Source organism: Trachurus trachurus (assembly GCF_905171665.1).
Source record: "Trachurus trachurus genome assembly, chromosome: 22".
NCBI lineage: Eukaryota > Metazoa > Chordata > Actinopteri > Carangiformes > Carangidae > Trachurus > Trachurus trachurus.
Genome location: NC_139907.1, coordinates 6,510,021 through 6,534,974, shown reverse-complemented (window position 1 = coordinate 6,534,974; position 24,954 = coordinate 6,510,021). Strand labels below are relative to the sequence as shown.

Here is a 24,954-nt window from a genome sequence, read left to right as displayed (position 1 = left end):
TATATTTTAAATGTTCCATGTCCATTTGACTTCACTGTCTATTTAAAAGCGGCGACGTTCAGAAGCGTGCTTACGTCAGCGGGGGTGTCCGTCAGCGCCGTTAGCTCTCTACATGCTAAAATTTGTCGTTGCGAGCTGATTTTATCTTCTTCTAACACTCATAAATTATTCTAGAAATATTTATATAAAACTTTTCCAGAAGAAAATGTACAATTATATAAACTTTATTTAAATCAAACATTAGCTCCATCCGGCTCCACCCCCCCCGCTCCCGGCTCCTAATGGTCTCGTCCGTGTCTCCCTACTAGCATCAAACGCACATGTTGGGTGTGTTGTGCAGGCTGTGCAGAGGATTGCGCGGTTATTACGGCATTAAACGAAGCTCGGAGGGGCCACACAGCGGAGACACGATGAGATAAATGTCGCATTTACCGAGAGGAGCTTTAAAAACCACCGCAGGTCACACAGGTGTGCGGAGGAGAGGAGAGGAGAGGAGAGGAGGCTGACACGCGACTACTCGGCGAGCGTGGCTGGCTGGAAAGACTTGAAGGCAGGTAGGTAGGTCCACTATCCACACCTCGCTGTCGGTTATGTGTGTGTTAAACCAGCCGGTACAGGTCGGTCCAGGGAAACGCAAACTCTCTCCGTGTGTGGGAGCGGACGTGTGGGCTCAGTGAAGCCGGTTAGCAGCGCCGCGTTAGCCCGCAAAACAGCTGTCAACAGCCCCCCCATGTGACTCTCACTCCAGCTGTTGGACCGAGACAACATCATCATGAACCAGATGTGTGCAAATGTGTGTGTGTGAGATTCATACTGGGACTCTGGTGGTCCAACATCAGTCGTGTGGACCCGGGCTGGGGGAAGCTCGACGCCGGGTTGGCCTCCTCTCGGAGCGGCGCAGTGCCACGTAGCGAACCGGTGAAGTTCTGCACAATCACTGCAGGAGGCTGCGGCTCATCCATGTCATGTCACCACGGTGAGGAGGAGGAGGACGATGATGATGATTTCCCCCCCTGTATTGTAAAAAAAAAAAAAAAAAAAAAAAAAAGGCTGAAGGGTAGCTTCATTTGCTCAATTTGCTATGTAGGACTGACATAAATAGTCACTATACCTTGACAATGTTGTAGCTTGTGTTGATAGTTGTTGTATTAAAGACCGAAATCAAAAAATCTGACCAAAAAAACCCCCAAAACATTCAAGAAGCAAGCTTTTATCTCAAATACATGTAGATACATGTGGATGAAATGCTCTCCATCATCATCATCATCATCATCATCATCATGGCCGGACCGACCCTGCAGGCGGCCGCGGGGCGGAAGTGTGTCACTGGGGCCCCCCCTTGACCCCCAGGTGGCTTCATTAGGTCCATGATGGACACCAAGAGACTGAGGCCTTGTCCACACAAAAATGGCGCTTCATCCAAAATGATCTTTTTCTTGTTCATTTTGAAAAAGATCTCCGTAAACACTAGCCTAGAAATCTAGATGCACCCTAGCGTAGGTGGTTCTAGAAACGAGCCATAGGAACTTTTTGAGTCTCGAACACCGTTTGTGTTCACCAATCACAGCGCTCTATCTGTTTAGAGAGTCGTTGGGCGGGCTTAAGGCGATGGCTACATACACTTTAATTGGCTTGTCAGGCTAACGACATCTTGCTCTTTGCTCTGATTGGTCGTAGCGCTACCCTATTGGTGCAGAGGCAGTTTGAAAGACAGCCTTCATCCCGCCCCCTGGATTGAGCCGAGGTCTACCGGTCGTTTCCAGACTTGACATTTTAGTGATATAGTCTGGCTTGTCAGGCTACGTAAACATGGCATTCTTTCTAGAAATATCTGCGTACACACGGATCCACTGAAAACGACTGAAAACGCTGTCGTACACACTCCAGGCCTGTGTGTGGCGCTGTAACGCTGCTACACACCAAAAACAGAGAAGAAGACGGAAAGCTCCCCGCTCTGTTCAAACTTCAAGCATTATGTGGATTAAATGTTGACTGGGAGTCGTGTCAGTGCAAATATGATGATCAATGTTGATTTAACGCGTTTCAGCCGCAGTGTCAATGGGACCAACAGTAGTCGGCCATTGTTGTCACGTTACGTCCATAGACTGTAGGTAGATCTGCTAGTGTGGGAGCAGTGTGGCTCAGGTTACAGGTGAGAGCGGTGGGGGGAATGACATCATTGTTTCACAAAAGATCTGTTTTAGGTGTCCGGACGAAAACGCTGGGACCTGTTTCCAAAAAATTCAGTTTTCAACCCCTGAAAATGCCGTTTTCTGTCCGAACAAAACGCTGAAACGATAAAAATTCACCCCTGTGGACAAAAACAGTTGTTTTCTGTTTGCAGATCCTATCCCAGTATCATATCATCAGCCATAATGAAAATATAGCGATGAAATTGAGCTTGGTTTTTACTGGCTAGCATAGCAACAACAACTCAGTGCTAATTTATAGCCTCATCAGGTGTGTGTCGTCTCCTCCTGCCGTAAATCGTTTAGGACCGACTTGACCCGACCGCTGCCTCTGGAAGGTAGATAGAGTTACACTCTTTAGAAATAGCAGCTTGTCTTCCTTCCCACCGATGGCCTCGTTTGCAGTTGTAGGTCAAACAGAGACTTCTGCAGAAATGTTGAGAGACTTTTGCAGATCCAGTTAAAAGTTCTTTGTAATGTTGTGTCTATGTGGAGTTTGCATGTTCCCCCTGTTCTACAGCTTCCTTGACCACAGTCCAAATACACACACAATAAGTCAGGTGGTGACTCTAAAGTGTCCTAGGTGTGAATGTGTGTTTTCGTGTGTGTTGTTTGGCTCTGTCCAGGCTGATATGGGATGTTGCAGCCAACATTGATACCGATATCCGATAAATGAAAACCTCAGATATGAAAGATTTGAGGTTAATAAATGATGCTTATTGTTTATAGTTTGCTGTCAGAGTTTGTTCACATCAGATCTTATTAGTTATATCGTAATTAGGTACTCAACTGTTCAGGTTGGACTCGAGCCCACTGCGACCATGCACATGTAAGAGCTCAAGAGTAAACTCTAAATTTTAGATTTTCAACACCTGGTCAAACAGAAAATGGGCCACTGAACTCAAATTAACTGAAGGTTTTTACACCAAACAATCAATTTTATTAGAGAAAATAATTATCAGATGAACTGATAATGACAGTAATTGTTGGTTTCAGCCCCGAATGATGGACTGATAAAACCATGCCGGAGGTTTTCTCTGTTAATTCATCTCTGTTGGAGACAAAAATGAAACACAAGTTCACAATAAATGAGTCGTAAAACAATTGAAGTCCTCCTCAACAAGACAAAAAGTTAATTAAGGACCAATTTTCTTGATAACTGAACTGATAAATCGTTTGTTTCTTCATATGTTGAAAATAATGACTATGATAAGCAGCTGAGAAAAAGAAGCTGGGATCGGAAAATATTGAACTTTTTATCTTTGCTCAGTGACTGAAATTGAAAATCAGTTCCTCGACCAATTGATTAATTTTTTCAGTTCATTGATCAGCTCAAAGGTGTTTGGTTTCATCAGCTGACACATTTTCCTCTCAGGTATGAGATGTGTAAAAGTTTAAAGGTCGTGTTGTTCATATGAACGTGTCAACGCTCAGACTCTCTTCTCCGTTCCTCCGTCCTCAGGTGTATATTTGATCATCGCCATCGCCGACCGACGCCATGAGCTCCAGGGTTTGTAAGAACTGCGGCTGCTCGGACATCGACGTCGACCAGGCCCGCGGAGATGCCGTCTGCATGGGCTGCGGCTCCGTGCTGGAGGACAACATCATCGTGTCCGAGGTGGAGTTTGTGGAGACGGGAGGCGGAGGCTCGCTCGCCGTCGGACAGTTCGTCTCTGCACGAGGTGAGAGGACGACGACGACCAGGCGGTTCACCTGAGGCGTTGACGAGAGGTGGAGATATGAGGTCACTGTTGTTTTAAAGGGATACGCCAAAAAAATTTTTTTTATGTGTCTTGCCTCACTCCCGAGTCCATGACAAGCAGATAGACACCATCCTTTTGAATGTGCGTGCAGTAACGAGGGAGATAGAGCCGTATCGCCCGTAATTAGCTTAGCTCAAACGCTGGAAGTGCATAGGTAGTGTTAGCCTGCCTCGACCTAAAGTCATCAGAGAAACTCTTCAGCAACTCTAAACCAGATCGATCTTCGTATCAGAGCTGACAAAACTCTCCGGTAAGGCATCTTGAGCGGTCAAATGCCGGTAACGGGACGAGATCGGTCAAAACGGAGGGTTCAAGCAAAGACGGTTTATTTTGGTTCAAGCTAGCTACATCGAGGGTAGGTTAGCTTCCTATTTCAAAGTAAAAGCACTTCTGTATGTAAAGGGCAACGGGTGTTTTATTTTGTTAAAGTAACCGGAAGTGCGTTGGTCACAACGGCTAGCTTGAGTAGCGCCGAATTCGTCCGAACAAAATTGTAAACAGCTGGTATTTAGACAAATTAACAACACACTGCTGATCTACTGAGCTACTTTCTCGCCTAAATATGTTTGAAATGTCGATAAAGTGATATATTTACAGAGTTTAGAGCTAAAATGAAATCAGCTTCTGACTGCTGGTTTCGGCTCGGGTAGGAGGCAGGCTAACACTACCTATACACTTCCAACGTTTGAGCTAAGCTAATTACGGGCGATACAGCTCTATCTCCCTTGTTACTGCACGCACAGTCGAAAGGATGGTGTCTATCTGCTGGTCATGGACTCTGGAGTGAGGCAAGACACGAAAAAAAATGTTGGCGTATCCCTTTAACATCAGGGGAGGTCAATGGAGAATAAAGTTCATTGATAAAAAAGCTGCTAATATTCAGGAAATCTGTGGTTTATTTAAAGCTGAGACCGAGGAAAATCCTTGGTGTTTTCTCTGTATTTGTTTGGATGTATTTGATCAACACGGATCTGTGTTATCTCCTGAATCCAGTAAAGTTATAAGTGATAAACATTCAGACTAGAGGTGGGATTGATCCTATTTTTGACGTTATTTATTGACTGAACCAGATTCTGTCATTGGTTCGTTGCAGTCGAAAGTGGAAATCATGATGAGTCATGGTGCTGACAGCTGACTCGTGATTTTTAGCTGTTTATGCCCTGTATTATTTAAAAAAAAAGAACAAAAACACCACACAGACACTTGATTTTCATCGAGAATGAGCTAAAAACCAGTTGTCTGAGGGTTGTCTGTGATGTTTGCTGGTTCTGTTGCCTGTGGAGGATTAAGAAACGTGGATCTTGTGTTCGATCATATTAAAACAGAGAGGAAGTGTTGAAGGACCAGCACCGACACACAAGGCTTCACTCATTTTGACCATTATTAAATAATTATGAAATCAAATGACAATTATTTAACAAGAAAAACAAGTAACAATTCTTGAAATGAAACATGTATCATGTGTTTCGCTTTGGATAAAAGTAGTTTTCACCTTAGTGAATAAGAAATGTAGATTTATCTGTTTTCTCAGAAACAACAAATAAATCCTAACCGTTGTTTTCATGTTCAGTTTTTTAAATATCACAGAACGTGATCTGACTTTGATCCCAGTGGCTCAGGAGGAAGTCTTATGATGTTATGTAATGGTTTTCTATGATTTACACTCTGTGTTGTTGGTCCACCGCTGCTTATCTGTCTGTGTGTGTAAATTGTACCGTTGGTTTATCTCTGACCTTCAGCCTGTACAACTTTTTACTCCTGAGTGCACAAGTCGATTTGTTAGGTTTTACTGTTGATGCTGTAGTTCCTCTGTTTGTCCACTAGGTGGCGCTGCAGACTCACTCTGCACTGACACTTCTCTTCCATTAATTCTATTACTATTAATATTGCTGTATATAATATTGCTACAATGGTAGATTTCTACTATTATTACTAATACAACTACCATTCTTCTTATTATTACTACTACTAATATCAATATAAACTTTATTTTCCCCAAAGGGAAAGTTGTCTTGTACAGACAATGCCACAACTAATACTGCTATTACAACTACTACTAATATTTCTGTTATTTCTACAACCACTGCTACTACTTTTACCACTATAACCAGTATACTAGTTATAGTATACACTATATATACTATACTAATATACATACTAGTATTGATTATGATGATTTACGTTTGTGCATCTTCTATTCAATAATTCAAAATATATACATGAATGTTTTGCAAATAGATGATTTATTGTTGTGATGATCAGTGAAATCTCTTTGAGTTGTATTTGTTGTTGGTTGGATTAAAGTTGTAATTCTAAGACGTGACTCTGGGAGATTGCAGTGGATGCAATGTCATGCTTATTTCTTTTTGTGTATATTTAAACACTAAACAGTTGATCAGTAAACAAAATAACCATAATTTAATTGGCAAATTAATCTATAATGTGAATTAAAGTTGGTCACAAGTTTTGGGAGAAACTATAGAACAAAACAAAACAAAACTTGTGCTCGTAAGAACATGTAAAGTCTTTCTGATGTGTAGAAAACTAAATATAATAACCAGTTTAGTAAATATTTCTGTTTCTAACCTGAACGTCTCTCCTGTGACTTCAGATGGAGCCAGAAACCCGACGTTCGGAGACTCTCACCTCACCGGGATGGGCAGGGAGTCCCGGGCCCAGACGCTGCAGAGAGGTCAGTGACCAGCAGAGGGCGCCGCACAACAACACAACACAACAACACACAAAACACATACACGTCTGTGGAGTCTCACCTGCACATTTACACTTCTGTTTTCTCCCTTTTTCATCTGTGTGATGGAGGTTTGTTTAGTTTTGTACAAGTTAGAAAATAAGTTTCTTCACTCTCCAGCTCTGATGAATCAATAGTTTTGTTGTGATGAACATAATTTGATGTTTATTAAACGTGCTGAGGAAGAAAAAGTTTAGTTAGAGGAGGAGTTTTTCAGTCAGTGGTCAGTTTTTTTAAAATAACTTGTTCACCTTTTAGTTCTCCTGCGTCGCCCTTTTGAGCTTTTTCATCTTGAGTCACAGCTGCGTCGGTGGAGACAATCAGGTCTGACGTCATTAATTAGGAAAGACAGAAATGATTAATTGATTATCAAAGCAGCTGCTGAACCAACTGATCGATTGATCCACTGATCAGTGCAGCTCCAGTGGGACTAGAGGAGCTCGTCTCCCCTTAAAGGGATAGTTCAACATTTTGGCAAATCCTCCTCTCGCCATAATCCCTATAGTCACAGCAGTAGGTTCGTTACCTTTAATTATCGGTGCAAGCTGTTTTTAGAAGCCATGAGCTGCTTAGAGCTACGCTACGGAGGCTCATGGGATTTCTTGGTTTCCCTCATCAAATACACAATCCAACAACTCCACAACGCTCTGGTGGACAAGTTGTGACCTGCACATTCACCACACTATGAGATAATAACACAACGTTACCAGACAGAGTTGTTTTAGAGGTAAATGCAGAGACTGCTTGCTGAAAAACTGCCCCCGACGGGAGTGCGCATCAGTGTTTCTGCATGAATTTACCTGGAAAACAACTCTGTCTCGTTATTATCTCATAGCGTGGTGAATGTGCAGGTCACAACTTGTCCACCAGAGCGTTGTGGAGTTGTTGGATTGTGCATTTGATGAGTTTGATGAGGGACAGCGAGGGGACCTGTACCGTTCACCTCCATTGTGTTCACTGAGCAGCTCACGTCTCTGCCCCGCCGATCTCAAAACAACATGCACCGATAATTAAAGGTAACGAACCTACTGCTATGACTATAGGGATTATGGTGAGAGGAGAATTTGCCAAAATGTTGAACTATCCCTTTAAGTAATCCAGTAATCGCGGCCGGAGCCCCTTGAAACAACCTGTAGACGGTGACAAACCGCTGGGCCGAGGGGTCGAGGGGTCGACAGCGGGTTGATGACGGGTGGACAGGTAGACGGAGAAGGGAGCTCGTCAGGTACGGAGGAGGCAGCTGGTTACCACGGCGACAGGCAGTCGTCTTCTCAGCTGACTGACGGAGTCGTTCAGCAAACGGAGCCGCAGAGTCACAGAGCTGTCACACTGCAGCAGACGCTGAGTAATGACGAGTGTGTAGATGCAGGTGTGTGTGTGTGTGTGTGTGTGTGGATATAAAGGGGATTAGTTTAGTCACAGTGTGTGTGTGTGTGTGTGTGAGAGAGAGACAGAAGATATGAGGAAGAGGATTGGGGAATACTTCTGTTATATTTGCTGTGTGTGTGCATGAAGAGAAAAAGTTTAGTGTGTGTGTGTGGAGGCTTTGGTGATTGATGCTGTGTGTGTGTGTGTGTGTGTGTGTGTTTGGGGGTTGCATTGGTGTCGCACACAGCTTAAAGCAGTAGTTTGAGCTTCGTAGGGAAACACACACACTGACACACACACACTCTGAGCATCAGTGTCGTCTCTCTCCAACATGTGCAGCTTGTTAACGCTCGTCAGGAATTTTTATGAACCGGCTCCAAAACGATTAAACTGTAACTGTGTGTAACGTATTTGGGGCTAATTAGCGACGTGTGTGTGTGTGTGTGTGTGTGTGTGTGTGTGTTTGACTGGAGCCAAAACGGCCCCCAAGTTCCCACTAGTGGAGCGTGGTTGTATGGAGGTGTTACCGTGGAGACACGAGGAACGGTTGTTGGAAGAAGGAAAATGCAAAAAAAGACCCAAAATTTTTTTTGTAAAAGCTTATATTTATTTATTTATTTAAAATCTTATTGTCCATGTTCATATTACTATTTCCTACATCCATCACATCGTCCATCATTCGGCCTGAGCTGCTCTACTAAAAAATAACATTTTTGCAAATATGATAGTCTATATACTAATTATTGTTATGAAAAAACATGATTTTAAAAAATAAGATTTTTATTTTTTTACTATTTATCGACAATATTCTCATTTAAGGCAGAGAAATACATTTAAAGGTGTTCAGAAATGGCCGTTTGTCCTGTTTGTCGCGCCTCCTTCCACGAGTTTCTACGAGTTGCCGCACAAGTTTACCCGAGTAAGGAAAACAAATTTGATTGGTTCTTATCGAGCGGGCGGGATATTCAATGTTTGGGGCGAGACCGAGCTCGGTGTGTGTGTGTGTGTTTAGCTAACGTAGCTAACTGTTAGCTAGTAGGCTTTCTACGTTATAGCTTGCTAACTTAGCTAGCGAGGCTAAGTGATGGAGCGCAGGGATCTGGAGGAGGAGAGTGGAGGAGGGACGGAGGAGAGTTTGTGTTGGTGGTGGTGGACGAGTCTCCTCGTTTCTCTCAGACGTTTGACGGATGACGGATCCTGATATCAGTGGCTGATGAATCGTGAGCAACGTGACGCATAATCTGTGCGCCTGCATTATCCAATGCGAAAAAAACAACCCCACTTTCACCCCGGATTTACTCAAAAATAGAATTTTGCACAAAGTTTGGGCTGATAGATGAGTGATTAATAGGGGTGGGAGAAAAAATCGATTCACATAGATATCGCGATATCTTTTTTGACGATTTTTAAATCGATTTTTTTTTTCAAAAATCGATTTTTTTTTTTTTGAAAACATTTTTTTTTTGAATTTTTTTTTTTTTTTTGAAATTTTTTAAATATTGTGCAATGTGTATTTGTTAGCCTCTTTTACATACAGAGAGTACAGGCTTTGAAAAGGGTTTAAGTTCACTTTATAATGGAGTATGTTAATTTATAGGCTCCTACAGTATTTGTGTGCAGATAAATGTTAAAAATGCGACTAAAAATCGAGAGAATCGGCAATATCGTAGAATCGCAATTTAAATCGAATCGCCGTCCAAAAAATCGTAGAAGAATCGAATCGGGAGAAAAGCATATCGTCCCAGCCCTAGTGATTAAACAAATGTTAAGACCCATTGGGCTCAAATTCAATTTTCTTTTCTGAATACCTTTAAAAAAAATGCAAGAACAAATACCAAAAGTTGAGAAATAGAGTCCGCACACTAGATTCAGCTCCCGAATGTTTTAATGTGAGTGTCACCACATGTCTGAAGAAGAGCCCGAAACGGGAGCTGAATCTAGTGGGCAAACCCTATTTCTTAGGGTTTTCTTTTTAGTTTTGATTATTTTTGGAGGATGTGCGTGCTTTCTGATTCTCTCAAGAACAAATACTGGTACCAAAACACAGAATAATTGACCAAATATGAATAAACCCAGGTGAGTTTGTGTAATACAAAAATAACCGTAACCATAAACCAAACATGCAGGTATTATAAACAGTCTGTCTCATTGGCGTAATAAGCACAAACAATTTTTTTTTTGGCATTTATTCGTATTCAATATAAAAGTGTAAATGTTTATTATTATTCAGAAGATAAGGATGCATTCGAGGGATTTACAAACCGGTCCCAGTCCTCTCTCTCTCTCTCTCTCTCTCTCTCTCTCTCTCTCTCTCTCCTGTGTGTCTCTACCTCTCTCTACCCCCCCCCCCCCCCCCCCCCCCCCCCCCCCCTCGGTTCAAGCTTCCCTGTAGCGTGTCCCAGTTTTTGTTCATATAAACATTACGAGGTGTTGTTGACTTATTCAGAGGAGTCAACAGCAGCAGTTTGGAGGTTTGAGCTTTAGGAGTCACGGAGAGGTCAGGAAACTTTTATTTTCAATGTTTTTTCTTTTTTTTTTAAACCCTTAGAAGAAGAAGAAGAAGAAGAAGAAGAAGAGTCCTAATTACAGCTGCGGCGCCGAGTCTCTGCCCTACTTATCATCTGTGACACAATCTTAGGCAGCAATTAACTCGGAGCTGTTCACAGTTGCTTTAAAATTCATCATCAACAGAAACAAAAGTTTGTGGTTTGTTTGTTTTTTCCGCACTCGTACGGTTGTAAAAGTCTGAATTATACTGATTCTCTCTTTGGTTTGTGTCCTACATGTCCTCGTCTCTGCAGCTCTGAAGACGCCGTCGACACGAAGCATTAAAAAAAAAAAAAAAAAAAAAGCCTCCTGAGAGAGGTTTAATAATCGCTCTGATGGATTTTTAATCTCATCGTCGATTCATCGTTTCCAGTCACGGACATCAGACTCTGGTTTAATCTGGATTTTATGTCTCTTAAATTCAAACTAAATATCAGCACAGTAGATTTATTACTGCATTCAAAACACGTCTGTGTTATTAAAGACCTCCCAATACGAATATGTTATATGTTTACACATAGGAAATACATTAAAGATGGGAACAATTTCATATATTTACATATGTATGGCACATAAAGATATGCAAATATTACAGGTGTCCTGTGTGTTATGTAAATATGAACCCGTCCTTAAGCCTAAATATGTTATTAAAAGATACGTCCAGAAACCTGAGACCAGGAAATAATAAGAAAATCAAATGCAACGACACGAATGATGTTTTAATATAGTTGCATATACAGTCTTAATATAAATAAATATAAGGTGAAGGTACTGTATGTGATACATACAGTTGTGCTCAAACGTTTACATACCCTGGAAGATTTTGTAACTGTGTACCATTCATTAAGGAAAACATGTGCCGTCAAATTAAACTGTTGAGACATCCAGAAATAACACAATCATTGAAAAAAAGAAAAGATCATCAGAGAGTCTGACCAACAAATTTTTGATGGTACCAGTCTGTGGCTTGGTATCAACAGAACCCCTCAATTTCCACTTTTATGAGAGCTTGAACTCTGCTGATTGGTATTCTCAAGTCTTTGAATATCTTTTTATCTCCTTTTTCTGTTTTATAAAGTTGAACAACCTTCTCCCTCAGGACGTTTGACAGTTCTTTCTCTTTCCCCACGGCTCAGACTCCAGCAAAGTCAGTGCAGCAATGAATGAAATGTGCAGGTGTTTGTCAAGAGCCCAGAATCTCATTGACTTTTTTATACACAGACACTAATTACAAGAAATCAAGTTACAGGCGTGGACAGTTCCCCTGAGTCGCCATTTAAACCAGTCTGTGTCAATCTGTAGGTATATTATCAGGGTAAAACTTTCAGTAAACTTTTGATCAGGGCCATTTTGGTGTTTGCACTTATAATTAGGATTCAAAAGGATCAAACATAATAGTGTGATAATAAATGGCTTTGCACAGCCACTAACTCTGAATAAAACAAAGTTTTGTTGCATTATCAATTATATTTTCTGAAACATAGCCAGTATTTCACAATTTCTGCCAGGGTATGTAAACTTTTGAGCACAACTGTATATTAACATAATTTATTCTTCTCTACAAGTTTTTTGCTGAGCTGACGAATGACTGATGTTTTACTGGAACGATGAAAGACGGGAAACTGAATAAGCAGATGCGGTTTGATAGAGTGTGTGTGTGTTTGTGTGTTTGTGTGTGTCTGATCAGTGTGTGTGTGTGTGTGTTTGTAAGTGAACAGCATGACGACCCGATGAGCTCAGAGCTGCTCACATTCCCAGACGTCGCACTCAGTTCAGTGGGTCACACACATCTGGTTGTGTGTATGTGTGTGTATGTGTGTGTGTGTGTTTATGAGTGTGAGGGTACTCGACATGTTGAGCTCATCTAATGTCATGAAGTCTACACACACACACACACACACACACACACTCTGCAGCTGTGTAGCAGTGATTATGAACTCGTTGTCTCCACCTGCTTGTACATCTGAACCGGTTTGTATTGTGTGTGTGTGTGTATGTGTTTTGTGTGATTGCGTGTGAAGACGTAGTTATGTGTGTCTGTGTGTGTTTGCACATGTACTTAATGAAACCCTCGTGCTTGTCTCCAGGCGTGTGTCCTCCTGACAGGCATGCAGAACTTTGTTTGCGTACAGTAAACCTTACGTAATTACACGCCTGTTAGAGTGTGTGTGTGTGTGTGTGTGTGTTCATGGGTGTGTGTGTGTGTGTTTTCATCCGTGCTCCACAAACAGGTTCATGTCAGGTTCAGGTTCACGTGTGTCTTTCTTTGTGGTCAAGACGTCGGGTTAGATGAACCTCACGCCTTAAAAACGCCTGTCAGGGCTTGTTGTCGCAGCAGCAGCAGTCGTGACTCGTGATCACACAGGAGAGTTTCCAGCTTTGCTCAAATGCTCATATGATTTAAAGCAGAAGTAAGTGATATATTTGTGTTAATATAAGTCTTAAATAGTTATATCTTCCGACAGCAATCACTTATATAGAGTGTTTGGTCTGAAACACGGGTCTGTCAGTCCCTCTGCTCTGCTCTGAGCCGAGGAGAAAACATTTATCGTATCCTACAGTTTTTATCCAATGAGGAGAGAGAACGGCATGCAGGGCTGTGTGTGCAGCCAAGGGATGCGCCTGAATGTGGTGACGTAGGGACGAGGACTGTTATGGTGCGTTCAAGGAAACTCGTAACTCCTGTTTTTCCGACCTGTGAAGTTGTATCAGTTTGATCTGGTGCGAGTTCACAGGTCGGAAGTTACGAGTGGCCGTTATAGTGACTTTCACCGGTAAAACAGGTTGGAAAAACACGAGTGGGTTGCCTGGAACGCTACAAAGTCGTAAGTTGTGACTTGAAGCTGTAATTTACGATTTCAAAAGCCTGCCTGGAACGCAGCATTAGCGAAAACGACCGGATCGCTTACTTCTGCTTTAAGAGGGAACTGTAATTTTAAACAGCCTAAAGTAGCCTACCATCCATTCTACTCTGAAAAGTATGAGCATCTCTGTTTGTGGTGTAAAAATGTGGAATAGACTAGATGAGGATATAAAAATGTGCATTAACTTAAAACAATTTAAAAGTAAGTGCAAACAAACACTCTTGGTCAGCTATAAAGAACTGGACAGCTAATTTTACACTTCTTTTTTAGAAAGGATTTCAGTTAGTATGTTTATAATCATGGCCCTTTCATATTAAAGTTATATGTTTTCATCTTTTAAATTGTATGGAATTATAGATGTATGACATGTATGACAGTGGGGGGCTGAACTTGATGAGCTTTGCTTCCTTCAGCCCCTTCTCAAACTTGTACAGTGTGTCATTGTCATTGTTTTTATATATATACTATTTGTTTTTATGCTGTACTTGTTTGAGACAAATAAAAATCCAATCAAAGCTTCAGCACCACAGAAGATGTGAAACTAAACTCTGTCAGTGGATAAAGTCACAGTGTGTATGTCATTGATCAGTGATAATGATGATAAATAAAGCTTTAGATAAAATACAAGAATTTAATAACAAGTAAGTAAAAAAAAGAAATGCTGAAGGTAAACGAATATTTAATGCATTATCTGCAATTAGATGTGAACCCTGTCTGCAGTGCACTTATTTTAAATTAACAAATGTTAAAATAAATGCCCACTGGTGAACGAGGAGAAAAATAAAGCATAAGGGCACACAGTTAAGGGAGAAGAGAAAACATGTAAACTTACTTGCATAATAAATAACAAAACAAGTGCTAATCAGTTTTGTACAGTTACTCAGTGGTTCCAGTTTATGAGCTGCAGGTTTTAACGCAGAAAAACAAAGTTACTTTCTCACAAAGTATAAAACTAATGTTACTGTCACACCAAAAATAACAACTTTTTCTCACTAAATAGCTGCAGTAAAGGTAAAAAAATATAAACAGTAACCATTTTGCACGCTATAAGAACTGTAAAAATGAACTATGTTATGTTTTGCTCCACATTTACTGTTATTGTCTTTGCACATGTTTCCTTTAGCTGCAGTGTTTTGGCCTCTCGGGGCCACCGTAGGCAATAATCAGAGATCACATCCACGTTTTCATCTTCATCACTTGAAAACATCCTGATGGGCTGTCATTTATTTATGTATTTATTTGTTTTATCTGTTTGTGTGTCTCCAGCCAAGCAGAACATCAACACTCTGGGTCGGCAGCTGCAGATGAACCAACACTGTCTGGACACGGCCTTCAACTTCTACAGGATGGCGCTCAACAAGCGTCTGACCTACGGCCGCAAGGCGGGGCACATCGTCGCCGCCTGCCTCTACCTGGTGTGTCGCACCGAGGGAACGCCGCGTATCCTTCCTGCTCATGTTCTGACTTCTTTTTACAAAACCTGGGAACAAATGAGGTTTTCAAATCAAATCTTGGGAACAAAGTAAAACATAATGAACAACGACATGGTGAACTAATTCTTTATATTATAAAAAAAAAACAGTCGACCCTGATAAAGTTACATAAAGTTGTTTTTAAAAAGCTCGTTATAACTTTAGATTTCACTTTATGTTTAAATTGAGATGCTAATTAGCTAATTATTTTTCCTAATGCTCAAGGTGCAGCCCACAGCTACTTCTCTGATTCCCATTTAAACACTAGACTTCCTGTTTGTGTCAACATGCCAATGCATGATGGGAACTGTAGTCTTGACTTCAAATATTGCTCGTTTCTAGAGGAAATGAGAGATAATAAGGAAATAAGAAATGATAATTACTGTAAGTTCAGAAAAAGATTTTTGATTTCATTTAACAGAGAAAGAAACACTGAGTTTCTCATGATGTTTGTGGTAACCTGTGAACTAAACAGTTTGAAACTGGTTAAAACATTTGTAGATGTAGAGTAGTTTCAGTTCAATGCTGTTTTTTAATCACAATTTTATGAATGAATGTGTAAGAAAATAGGGAAAAATGCTCATCAACATTGGAGATGTTTGAATTTCACAGACAAAGGATCAAAAATTATCAAATTTCAGAGGCAAGAACAAATAATTTTTAGTTTAAAAAACGACAGAATCAATCACTAGATCGTCAGGATTGTTGCTGATCAGGTTTCAGCTGATCACTTGATTCATTGATTCAGCTCCAAGTGAATGAACAAACATCTGTTAGCTGCAGGATCAGGGATCAGTCAGCACCGTCAGTTAGCCTTCAGCCTTCAGCCTTCAGCCTTCAGCCTTCAGCCTTCAGCCTTCAGCCTGTGTGTCAGTTTAATTAAACGTTGCAACAAAGTGGAGATGAAACCTGATCAAAGCGCCGCCTCCATAATTGATCAGAGCGCCGTTTTCCCATGCGTGCACGAGGAGTAAAAACCTTCTGCACTCTCTCTTTCTCTCTCTCTCTCGCTTCAATTATCCCAGCAGAAGTTTCAGTTGTTCAGCGGAGGCAAAGTTAGATTTGTCAAACCTGCGTTGTGACCTGATGGCGGCTGTTGGCACATCAAAGCGCTCAGGTTGCACGTCTGATGTGAACACGACCGCCTGTCGCCGTCTTAATGTTTCATAATCTGCAAACGGCGGCTGATTGAAGCCGAGCGCGGCGCATCAGCGGCGGGATAATGGGACTTTTAGCTTCATCCTTTTTTCATAAGCACAGCGGCGGCGGCTCTGTGTTTTTCACTCCCGACTCACTTCGCCTCTGACGAAGCTCTCTGTTGTTACGTAACAGCAGCAGCAGCAGCAGCACAGGCACAGGACGGCCGGGAGAGGTTTGACTAATGAAAGAGGGGCGAGGACGATGTAATGCCTTCCTGCTGCTTTGTTTACCGGGCCTCTCTCTGTCTCTCTGTGTGTGTGTGTGTGTGTTGTCAGTGCAGCCTTGTCTGTTTGCTCATGTTCGGAGGAGTGAGGAGGCCGCTGTGGTAAAAATAGCTGCGCTCACTTCCTTCTCCACAGCTGGGCGAGTGGGTAACGCTGTGTTGCAGGAGAGAATCAGGACAAAGACGGAGAAAAAGAAGAAGAGGAGGAAAAGGAGGAGGAGGAGGAAGAAGAGGAAGAGGAGGAGGGAAACATTCGTCTAATCTGGACTTTAATTTAACGAGCACAAAACCACACGGAGCAGAACCAGACGACGAGGATGATCTTGCAGCTGCAGACACATCGTTCCTCTCTCTTTTATACCTCCACTTGTTCCTTTTTATACCTTCTTATTCTTCAAATGAGCCCAGAAACTTGTGTTTACATCCATGCAACCAAAAATAAACACTCGGGACCTCTACTCAACCTCTACACATCCCTAACAGGCCAATCACAAGGCAGCAACTCGTGTTCAAGAAGATCTGCTGAAGGTCAAACTGAGCATCAGGTCAGAGGAGACGAACTGGTTCAAAGTCACTTAAACCACCTGAGTGTTTCATAAACTGCAGATCTACTGGGGTTTTCACACACAAACAAACATCTCCAGGGGGATGGAGGAAGATGCCAGAGGTCAGAGGTCAGAGGAGACGGAAATAACCACTTGTTATATCTCTGAACCACAACAGGTCAAACCTTGAAGCAGATGCAGCTGAAGGAGAAAGAAGAACCAGGATCCACTCCACTTCTTCTTCCATAGATGGAAAAACAAATGGTCTGGTCTCATGAGTCTTGATGGTCCAGTCAGAATTGAAGTCCTGGATCCATCCTGACTTTTATCTTTGTAACTTTGGGCCTTTAAACTGCTCCATGTCACAAAGGTCACATCATCTTAATCTGGTTCCTTGATTCACATCATGGAGATGACAAATCTGCAGCTACTGTCACTGTGTGATGCTCTCCTGTCGATATGAACCAAAACCAGTCCTGTATGAGGCACCTGAAGGCAGCAGCACTTGAGTAAAAGTACAAATATCTAATCAGGAAATGACTGTGGTAGAAGTTAAACTCTTTTACTTGAGTAAATATCTGATATTTACTTTAACTTTAAGCACAGTAATCTGATATTTACTGGTAAATATCTGATATTTACTGTGCTTAAAGAGGAACTAAGCAGGATTTGTCCCATGGCTATGCTACATTTTTACCTTAATTAAAAAGCTCTTTAGTTTTTAAAACAAACCCTGTCTACCCCGACTTTAAGTAATGGAAGTAAAAGTGAGAATTTAGATGATCAACTCCATTGTGGCCTCTGGATAGTTAAGTGTAATATTCAGGGTTCTCGCATCTTTAACTTGCATCTTCTTTGCCTCAAATTCAAGGACCAAATGCATCATATTTACACACTTTCAATCAGCATAAGAGACATTTCAGAATAAAAGCAGATCTAAAAACTGATCTGAAGTTAATGGTACCGGCAGTACGAGCTCCTTCCTCATCAACTCGTTGCTGCTTATTCTTCTTCTTCTAAAGGAGAAATGCTGATTAAAATGTCGGACGTTGCTTCTTAACAGCTTCACTGTGCATGAAATGATTTGGCTCGTCCGGCCGCTCCGACCTCCCCGTTGCCTGAGCCGGGCCCGCCGAGGTCTCGGAGGCACCGAGCATCTGGTCCTAACTCCTGCAGCCATCTGCCTCGTCGACTGTGGCGGAGCAGCAGCAGCGGCCTTCACCTGAGAGAGTCCGGCGGTAGATTTGTCGAGCCGGCGTTTTTAATCAGCTCCTCCCTCCCTCCCTCTCCCTCCCCCGCTCGCTTGCTTCCTCTGGATTCATTCTGGCTTTTCACCGGCAGATTTTTGGATGCTGGCTGTGTGTGTGTGGATGTGGGATTATCTCCGGTTCAGACGTGAGAGCATTAGTGGAGGTTGATGTTTCGTGTTTGCCGATCAGGAGTGGAAAAAAAACCAATGAAACCAGTCAGAGCTCCTGCACCTGGGGACGTCACGGCAGCTTTATTATGTTGAAACAGAGACAAATATATCTTTATGTGTGTGTGTGTGTGTGATCAGTTTCGGTGTCCATCTCTGGTCTCCTCCCGTGGCTCTAAACGAGATGCGAGCAGCGAGTCCCAGATGTGTTCAAGGACCCGCTGGCTGTCGTTTGTTTTCCTGATTAAGGCGCTCGGCTCTAATCTCCAGACGGCGTGTGCTGGGATTATCTTTTCCATTTCATCTGCACTGCTGCTAATTCCATTGTGAGGCCTTTTCAGAGGAAGCCCCCCCTCTCCCCCCTCTCCCCCAAACCCTGTTTAATCCACTCTGGCAGGCTGGAGACAGACAGGTGCACCTGTCGCCACGGAGACCCCGTCGCCACGGAGACAAGGGTGCTCCAAGCTCAGAGAAGAGAGAGAGAGACAGAGGGTGATGGGATGTTGGTTTTAAATCATAATGGATTGTTTTTTTCCCCCCATGGTCTTTTATTTTGAAATGTCAACCTCTACTTCCGTGTCACCTGGCCTGACTTCACCTTTCCTCTTTTTTCAATGAAAAAAAAAGTCAAACATCAAAATTTAACAGTTTCTTTTAATTAGATTGAGATTTTTTCTTTTTTTGGGGGTTTTCTGACGGTTTATTTCACTTAAAAACAAAAAAACCTTCTACTTTTATGTTTTATGTTTATTTGCACGATTATAAAAGCAACAATGAAATAGAAATAAAATAAAATAAAAAAATGTGTGTGGGTGAGGTAGAAACCCACCACGGGCTTATAATTTAAACCTCACCTATAAAAGCAATTGCACAAATAACAAAGCAAAACAAACAAAAGGAACATTGATATATCTTGAATAGCATTATAAAAAAACAAAATGATATAAAATAGAATGAAATAAAGGGAAAAAATAATTTTACTTCACGTGAGGACGACATAGTGACATCATCTGACAAGACAAAACCCCGCCCCCTTCACACCTGTTCACCTTTTCATGTTAACCTGCTCTTCGTTTGTTTCTCGCTCCATGACGCACAACGTGATCCACAAGTATCGTCAGATTATTGTCGCACCGTTATTATTCAGCATTTACTGTCACAAATGCTGTTAATCTCTTGGCCTCATTGTTTTCCTATTGTTTACATTGTGTGTGTGTTCTCACTTCTCCATATTAGTCAGTTTTTTCGCTCCTATTTTATTTAGAGATCAACACTATCAGATGTCACTGACTACAGTTCCCTTCATGCTCTAGAGATACGAACAGAAAGTGTAGCGTTACTCAAAATAATTTTTAGTTTAATCACTATGAGACGAGTGTTACAAAGAGCTTCCTAACAGCTTTATATGATGTTGACTGGTTTATAAAGGTCAAGAGGGAAGTTTTCCTGAGCTTTTTACTAAAATAATTTAAGTTTAAGTTCATTTTTATGTTTTGTTTTTTTGTGACTGGACGTTAACTTGTCGTCAGACTCTGCGTCTCTGCCTCAATGTGACTCTTAACTCTTTTAAACTCTCTTCACCTGATTCCTTTTAGTGTTTTTGGCCTTAACCTGTTTGTCTCAGACATGCTGCTGGACCTCAGTGACCTCCTGCAGGTAAGACTCGACACTTAAGACTGTTATTATTTTTATTTTAATGTTTATTTAACAGTTACGATACATACAACGAACATTGTCACAAAAAATGGTAAAATGTGATGCATATATTTGCAGTCTTTGTCCCTGGTCAGGCTTTAGAATAGGATAAAATATACTGAATACAATAAATGATTAATCTGCCTGTTATTTCCAGTGATAAACCTTCAATTGGAGTCTAAACCTCTAAATATTCAGTTCAATTTAAAACAAACAAGAAGAAAAAATACTCCGTTATAAATTTTCTTTAATGATTTATGTTCTGTCGGTCAATTAATCAACTAATTATTGTAAATCTAAACTAAACCCAGCGTCTGCAGACTTTAAAGAAAAGTTATTTATTCCTGACTTTGATCTACCCTCCTGGTGCCCGCCCTTACCTCTACCTCTAACTCTAACCCACCACAAGACTCCCATAATGCACCTCTCTGCCTAACCACTTGCTCTGACTGCAGTCATCTTGCATTCAGACTTTCACCCGTGTAATTAAACCTGAGTCGCGTGTGTGTGTGTGTGTGTGTGTGTGTGTGTGTGTGTGTGTGTGTGTGTGTGTGTGTGTGTGTGTGTGTGTGTGTGTGTGTGTGTGTGTGTGTGTGTGTGTGTGTGTGTGTGTGTGTGTGTGTGTGTGTGTGTGTGTGTGTGTGTGTGTGTGTGTGTGTGTGTGTGTGTGTGTGTGTGTGTGTGTGTGTAAATTTAGAAACCCCTTCCATTTGTCTGCATATTTAATGGCAGCCGATTCACTCTGAGTGAGTGGGTGAGTGGGTGAGTCAGGGGTGTGGTGGTGGTGGTGGCGGTGGAGGTGGCGGGACATTTCTCAGAGTCACAGCTGGTCAGGGGCTTTTATTTTTATGCACCCAGCTGTCCTGGAGGAGCCGGGCTGCCCCTCCCCCCTCCCCCCACCCCAAAATCCACTTCAAAATCCACACCAGGCCTCCTGCACATGCCGGGGTGTGGATTTTGAAGTGGATTTTTGGGTGGGTGGGGTCGGGGGTGGTGGTTAATGCCCAACATTTCTCCTCCTGCTGCTGCTGCTGCTGCAATGGCACCGATCACTGGTTTATGGATCCACACCCGGGACACTTGGTCTTATAGCTGCATTGTTTGGATGAATGAGGAGCTTTGACGCTTTTAGTCCGCTCAGCTGCTCAGCTGTCGAGGTATTGATCAGAGCGGGATCAATACTGGCTTTAAGACGTCAGCTGTTTTTCCTCTGATGTCATGTGATGTGGTGATAAAACATGTGTTTTATCATCACATGTTGATCAGGAGCTCAGAGTTTAACAACAGGTGCATCAGAGGGGATGGATCCTATTGATTGGTCGATCAGTCAGAGGTCACCTCAGGTCACCAGGAAGGTTTTTACCCCTGGAAATCCTGTTGATAAGATATTTTTCTTTCTTTTACTTTATTTTTTCATATTTGATCAACAGGTTACGAAGTATACATACATAGAACTCATTTCATGTTCCCTCACAGAGGATAAATCAGAATAAATCAAATAAAACACACAATAAAACAAGCGAAACACTTCATATCACAATTTTCCAATCCTAAATTGGGGCTGGTCCCTTTTTTTTTAGAGAACCAAAATAATATCCAAACATATACGCTGAAAACACAACAGACACTGACAACAAAACAAACAAAAAAATAAATAAATAAGACAAACGAAAAAAAGTGGGGAATAACCCACTCACAGAAGATATTTTTCTTTTGCTAAATACTTAAAAAATGAACTTTCAAACTCAACATTTTATTTAAAGTTTTATTTAAGTAAGCGTCTTTGAGCACTTGTAAAAGCACGTTATAAATAAAATGTATTATTATTAAGTGTAGTCATTGGAGAAGGATATCTGGATATAAAGATATTTTGGCTTTTTAAAGCTTTGAGTCACTAACTTTATCCCTTATTTCCTCCTTTTGTATAAATTAACAGTGAATAGAGCCCTGAGGATAGGTGTTTTTAGTGATTATTATGTAAAATGCTGAATTTAAATCCTTAGTGTGACGCTCTTGGAGTTTTAGTCTTAAAATTTGGGGTAATTCATAGGTTTGTGTTAGTATTATAAACCAAACCTCAATGCATTTTCATGAGGTCTTTAAGGATTCAGCTTCTTACAAAGTGAAACTGATGCAGAGTTCAGATTGATTGATCACCCCAGTGAATTAGTGTTTTGACCCCTCCAGGCCTCCGTCGGTCAAACCTGAGCGTCAGGATTTAAAGTGGAGACTCTCGGACCTGTTGACAGCAGCTGTTTGGTTCTGTGGATCAGTTTGTTGCAGCTTTAGGACTCGACTCACCAACATCGTCAGTCTCTCCGGCCCCGTCACGAATCCTCTGGGTGAAATCTTTTTGCCCTCGAAAGTCTCGGCCGCTGCCTCCCGCCTCCCGCCCGGCACCTGTTCAGACACTCGGGCTGCGAAGGATCAAGTGTCCGCTCAGTGTTTTTGTTGGTGGAGAGTTTCTGAGTCGACCCCCTGACCCGGAAAGTTTCACTTAGTGCCACAGAGCGGAGGCGGAGGTCGTCTTCTCCTCGTTTCGTCTGCGAGCGGCTCGACGGCTCGGAGCTCTGGTTAATTTTAATTTCAAGACTCGAGCTCAGAGTTTATGGTGACGAATTTAGCAGTTTGTGCACGAGTAACAAAACTCTGCACAGAGATGCAGGTCGTCTGGCGACTGACTTGAATGCATGCATCATGTAAACTTAATATTTAAGTGGCAACTGAATTTTGTGTTTTCTGGTTTTCTTTTGACATTTTAGTTGGAAAAAAATCACTTACAATTAAGAAATGAAAATTAAATGAAGTGAAATGAAACAATCTGAGCCTTGTTTTTGCAGTTTTGGACATTATCCCTGTCCTGTATGAAAACGTTATGCTCATACAGGAGTAAATATGCGGTGTGGTAACACAATTGCATCCCTGCAACATGCATTTTTGCACTTTATTTAACACGAGAAGATTAATTTCATTTGGAAACTCTGCTTTCATATCAGGCAGGTGATGAGCTGCAAGGAAACCTTATTGATTGACTGTGATGCTGCTGTTGAAAACAAGCTTTTTACACTTTATCCCTCTGAACTAAACCACTTTAGAGGTGAAACTGAAAGTTAACGTATCGAGTGTCGGTGATGAACCTTTGTACAGGTCAAAGTCGAGGCTGAAAGTTCGGCCCCAAACTTTTCTCTTGCAGATGTTTTGTCTCCAAAGGTGCTTCTGCATTAATCAAATTAAGTTGATGAAAACAATGTTGATTAATAATTAGTAATCAGCATTGTTCACACCAGGTTCATTTGACTCCTAATGATTGGACCGATTGGACGAAATTACAAAAGTGAGACTCAGGTGGAAATATTTATATATATATTCAACCTTGCACTGATTAATTATTACATTTTTTGGGCCACTTGTGGGCCGAGCAAGAAGGAACATTATGTGACTTTATAAAGCTGTAATAGTTCGTAGTATAGTCACATGGAGCTGTGGTAAATCCAGGTCCAATATTTGCTCTGTTTTAGCTCCGTTTTTGTTCTCCTCCGCCTCCTGAGGGAAATATCTGCCTCTCTAGCTGCTCAGTGCTTCACCAGCTGCTCTCTCTCTCTCTCTCTCTCTGTTTGTCTTGTTTATATCACTGCTGCTTCTTGGCTGAAAATGGCCGCCTGCTGCTGAGAGCGTGAGACTGAACCAAAAACAGGCTATTTATGGACCGTTAAAAACCAAAACAATGAGTTAAAACTCTCGGGAAGGTGTAAAAAGTGGAAACTCTGTGGGTTTTGTTTCGTCAATACGAGCACAACCTACTACTACACACATCGTAGTGTGTTTCTTGTGTGTGTGTTTTTCTGCTGTAGAAATATTGATTATTGCAGCTTTTAAAGTGTGAAGATGTTGATTTTTTTTTTTTTGTTCCTCGTTTTTAACTGTTCAGCTGTAAAAACTTAAAAGCGACCGCACTTGTTCCACTTCCTCCTCCTCCTCCTTCTCCTCCTCCTCCACTCTGTCTGCTTTTGTGTATAAATTCCTCGCTGGAATCCATTTCCCAGAATAGCAGTGGAGCATCTGCGTCCCTGCCCCGGCTGCAGAGAGCGGAGAAGGGACGGGGGAGAGGGGCGGAGGAGGGGTGTGTAGGGGGCTGAGGCTGAGAGCGAGAGTCCGTCTGTCTGCTCCCTAAACTCCCAACCCCCCTGGAGGATCTGGAAGTATATAAGTCGGTCTGAAGGAATGACAGAGATCTGACCCGAAGTTCACGACCCCGATCCTCCGGCGTTCGCTGCCTCCTGCTTCGGATTTCAGCCTCGGAAACTGAATAATCTGCGCCGCCACCGCCGCTGCGTTATCGTATCGTATCGTTGGGGTTAATTTGAGCAGGAGATGATAGATGTGCGGCCTCGTGGCTTTGTTATTCAGCACTATTTGTCATTAGATCCTTTTCACATGGCGCTGGAGAGGTGGTGGGGTGGGTTGGAGCGGAGGGGGGGTCGGATGATGACAGAATTTACTGCCGAGCCTTCTGGAGGTGTTGTGGGTAAAACACAATGAAACATCTGTGATGGGAGGCGCCGGCGTGATAACCCCAACGACACACTGGCTCACATCCATCACCACCTCTTCCCCCTCCCTCCTCCTCCCTCCTCCTCCTCCTCTGGACCAGGTTCATACTCAGACCGGTTTCTGGATCTGCTGAGTGTGGTTAAACTCTCCAGTATGAGGGTTTTTCCACTGGTCTGGAAGCTCCGTCGTCGGTGTTTAACTACAGTCAGAAACTTCCCCAACTTCAACTTTAAGACACAATCACCACTATCGGCCGCCAAAAAAAGATCCATTCAGTTGGACAAACTCTGGTCTCAGCAGCAGAGTCATTAACCCAAGGTCAATAGTTCAGAGTCTGAAGAAAACACCTGAGGATTTCCTTCCTGGCTGCA

At 42.1% G+C, this 24,954-nt stretch overlaps 1 protein-coding gene across 1 annotated transcript in view; it reads left to right on the top strand.

Moving 5' to 3' along the window:
• The first annotated feature begins 317 nt into the window (after positions 1-317).
• The window catches only part of brf1a (BRF1 general transcription factor IIIB subunit a), a 118,196-nt gene continuing 93,559 nt past the window's right edge, over positions 318-24,954 (top strand). Inside the window, exons 1-5 of the mRNA XM_083998930.1 lie at positions 318-554; positions 3,652-3,871; positions 6,564-6,644; positions 14,747-14,920; positions 19,962-19,993. Of these exons, the coding sequence (XP_083855056.1) occupies positions 3,688-3,871; positions 6,564-6,644; positions 14,747-14,920; positions 19,962-19,993 (471 nt within the window). The 5' untranslated portion in view covers positions 318-554; positions 3,652-3,687. The remainder of the gene's footprint in view (positions 555-3,651; positions 3,872-6,563; positions 6,645-14,746; positions 14,921-19,961; positions 19,994-24,954) is intronic.